This window comes from Papaver somniferum, chromosome 2 (genome assembly GCF_003573695.1).
Source record: "Papaver somniferum cultivar HN1 chromosome 2, ASM357369v1, whole genome shotgun sequence".
Classification (NCBI taxonomy): domain Eukaryota; kingdom Viridiplantae; phylum Streptophyta; class Magnoliopsida; order Ranunculales; family Papaveraceae; genus Papaver; species Papaver somniferum.
Window position 1 is genome coordinate 107,593,598 of NC_039359.1, and position 4,009 is coordinate 107,597,606.

General features: G+C 44.3%; 1 protein-coding gene across 1 annotated transcript; it reads right to left on the reverse strand.

Annotated features, from left to right (window-relative positions):
* Positions 1-2,230: 2,230 nt before the first annotated feature.
* LOC113351736 lies at positions 2,231-3,397 on the reverse strand. The gene has a single exon (XM_026595672.1). It carries the CDS (start codon positions 3,395-3,397, stop codon positions 2,231-2,233), a length of 1,167 nt encoding a protein of 388 aa, XP_026451457.1.
* Positions 3,398-4,009: the final 612 nt, after the last annotated feature.

A 4,009-nucleotide genomic window follows, 5' to 3' on the forward strand; every position in this document is an offset into this window, starting at 1 on the left:
TAGAGGTATCTTTCCGTGACATGTGTAACAGTGGTTGATGACGATGATTTAACCACCCCTCTCCCTTCAAGTTCAAACACGTCTGCTGCTGATTTGGAAGATGCTGATTTGGGCCTCTCCTCCTACGAGTACCCCAACGCAGGATCGCGTTTTGATGTTCGCATGAGATGCTTATCTTCTAGTTACCGGGCTGTCGGTGGTTTTGTAGTGAGAAAGGAGTCCATACCCTTATATAAAAAAAATATGGAAGAGGTACAACCATATTGCAACCAGGAAGGTGGTGCGGCATCAGTCATCTGCTTTGGTCACCACAGTGAACTGTCTCCTACCCATGATTGCCGAGATGAAGAGGACATCCATTCGTGATGTTGCTGAATCAACCATTGAAAAATGGGAAGATATGATATCTACCTGTGAATCCATAGAGTTCAACGTTGGATGGTTGCGGAAGCATCTTGATATTATCAAAGTTGATCGAGCTGGTATCATCGCCAACGTCGTTCCTGCTACGAAAGCTATCTTAGAAGAGGAAAAGACTCTGGCTGCAGAATCTGAGAAAATGGAGCAGGCGATCTAAAATTTGAAGAGTAGGACTGAAAGATATCAAGAGAGGCTAAAGATGATGCTTTCAAGGAACTACAACTTGTTGGACGGCCTTTTCTGAGTCGTACTTTCATCTTGAATAAGTAGTCACAATGATGTTTGGATTTTATTTTTTTGTTTGGGTTTTGAACCTTGCTTTGGAAAATAAATCACATTGGATTTTGTTAAATGAATGGAGTTTACATCAACATGTTTACATTAGTGGAGAATTTAATAATTGAGGCATGAGGAGAGTGATAATGCCTGATTGTTGCGTTGCAAGGCGGCAAGAGATAGGGCGATGGTCAGACGTAGTATGCCTTGAGCCATTTCCCGTTGATGACCGCTTCCAATTTACCTCCATATTCTTTAATAATCTTGTAGTAGCCAGTGTTGTAAGCCTTGGTGATCACATAGGGACCTTCCCATTTTGGAGAGAATTTTGACGCGGACATGTCTTGCTGAATGTGCTTGGCAGTCTTCAAAACTAAATCTCCCACTTTGAAGACTCGTGGTTTTACCGCTTTGTCTTATGCTCTGGAGATCTTGTTTTTGTATGTTTGAGTGTGTTCCTATGTTTTATCTCTCCTGGAGTCTAGGGTGTCTAACTCGGCAATCCTGGAACTCGATGTTGTGGCTTCGTTCCAGTGGACCTCACTTGCTACTGCAATTCTGGGTGACGGAATTTTAATCTCGTCCAGGAGAATCGGTCCGCACCATTGACGAGTGAGTAATGAGAAAACGCCGGTAGAACTCCTAGGGGTTGTCCAATACGCCCACAATGCCATTGGTAGCTGTTCGTGCCACGTCCTGAGATGATCATGAACTGTTCGACTGAGAATTCGAGTTAAAGTTTTGTTGGTGCTTTCGGCTTGCCCGTTCTCCTGGGGGTAGTAGATGGTGGATAAGACCTGATTGATTCCATATTCTTCGAGAAACTCTCGTACCTGTTTGTTGGCGAAAGGAGTGCCATTATCGGTAATGTTATGTTTAGGCACGCCAAACCGACAAATGACGTGTTCCTTGATGAACATCGCGATTGTTTCTCCATTAGTCCCTCGTAGAGGAACGACTTCAACCCACTTGTTAAAGTATTCCGTTGCGGTTATGATATACTCGTGCTGTTTTGACGATTGAGGGTTGATCTTTCCAATGATGTCAAGTCCCCGGTTGTAAAATGGCCACAGACTACTCACTGAGTGTAAAGGAGTAGAAGGCGTATGAATAAGATTTCCGTGGATTTCACATTCGTTGCATCTTTGAACAAACGCAGCGTCATCGTCTTCCATGATTGTCAGTAGTATTTCTCATGTATCTGGAGAAATAACTTCTTCTTTCCCTGGTGTTCTCCTTCGTACATTTCTTTCATCAGAATCGAGAACTCCACTTCGGACAGGCACCGTAACAGGTCGCCTCCAAAGCTTTTGAGGTACAGGATTCCTTCATGAAATACGAATCTCTTGGCTCGTTGCTTCGTTTTGGCTGCGTCCTTCTTGCTTGCAGGGAGTACTCCGTCACGAAGGTAATTGACATACGGCTCTCTCCAGTCCCTAGTATGGCTCACGTTGAAGACCTCCAATTGGTGTGGCGGTATTTGACAATTGGAGCAAGACCCTTGAAGTGATCGAGATTGAGTCTCCATATCTGGCTAGTAGAAGCCAAGGCGTTGGAGACGTCGGTAAAGAGTCACTACCAACGTTTTCCCGTAAATTTCATTGTGCACGTGGTTAAGTTGTAGTTGCGCTTCCTCATCTCCAAGACATCTTGTCAGGGACCCATCCGGATTCCGGTGGTACAACACTCCATGAAGCATGAAAAAGCTTTGCAGGATTTTGAGACTAACCTTTCCTTGGGAGAGTGAACTTCTCATCTCTTGAACGATTGGAGTCCTCCAGTCGTCAGTTTCAGCATCTTTAGATTCTGCAATCCATGTCGACGCTACAGTCCGTCTCCTCACAATCAGAGTTTCTTCCAAAACTTCGAATTGTAACTTCGAGGCCAATGTGGCTAGGAAATCAGCGTGTTTGTTGTTATTGCGGCCAATATGGGTTATGGTCACATCGGCAAAGTAGTTCCATAGCTTTTGCGTCTCGGATATATAAGGAGCTAGTGTTACCTCCTTGAGTGAGTAGACCCCATTCATCTGATTGACCAACAGCTTAGAGTCACCTCTTACTTCTAGACGTGTGGCTCCTGCTCGTTTGGCTAGTGACAATCCTATAAGGAAAGCTTCGTATTCTGCTGAATTGTTGGTACATTGAAAGTCCAACTTGAAAGAATGTGAAAAGACTTCTCCCATTGGAGACACTAGAACTATTCCCGCTCCTCCAGTATTATTGCTAGGTGTCTCAAAACCGTCGAAATATAATAGCCATGCCTCCTTCTCGATAAAAGAGATTTCGAGAAACTCTTCAGGAAGGTCTTCATGTAGCGCGGTGGTTCCTTCTCCTGGGAATGCTGCTAGAAGATCTGCTACTGATTTCCCTTTGATAGCTCTCGGAGGAGTGCATGTTATATCAAACTCTGACATTTGAAGCAACCATTTGGTCGGTCTGCCTATCAAGGCCGGTTTCAAGAGTAAAAAAATGATAGGTTCAACTCTGGATATTAACACCACCTTATTCAACAGTAGATAATGTATGAATTTCGGCACATCGTGAATTAGGGCCAAGCATGCTTTCTCTGCTTTGGGGTACCTGAGTTCGGCGTCTCTTAGCGTACGGCTGAAGTAGTATATGGGATGTTCAATCCCCTCATCATCTTCCTGAGCAAGGACGGCCCCAACAGCAGTGTCGCTAGAAGCAGGTAGAGGCATAACGCTCTTTCTTGCATGGGAGATTTCATGACAGTGGGTGACGATAATGTTTGATGGATCTTCCGAAATTCTTCTTGTTGCTTTGTACCCCAAATGAAGCTTGAGCCCTTCTTCAACAGGGGAGTGAATGCAGCGATGAGTTGGGCCAAACCAGGTATGAAATGTCGGATATAATTTACCTTACTCATGAAATTTTGGAATTCTTTCACAGTTTGTGGGGGAGGCATTGTAAGGATAGCTTGAGTTTTGGTCGGATCGACCTTGATTCCTTCATAGGAGACTTGGAATCCCAAAAATTTGCCGGAAGAGACTCTGAAAGCACATTTCAGAGGGTTCATCTTTAATTTATACTCGCGACATTTTTCAAACACTTGCTGTAGGACGTCCGTATGGGCTACACGAGTCTTTTACTTGACCACCATGTCATCTACATAGTCCTCGACTTGCTTGTGCATCATGTCGTGAAAGATCGCAGTCATGGCGCGCTGATAGGTAGCACCAGCATTATTCAAACCGAAAGGCATCACAGTATAGTAAAAGTTTTCGGGAGTTCAAAAAGCCGTCTTACTTGCATCGTGCTCATACATCTTTATCTGGTTGTAACCGTTGTAT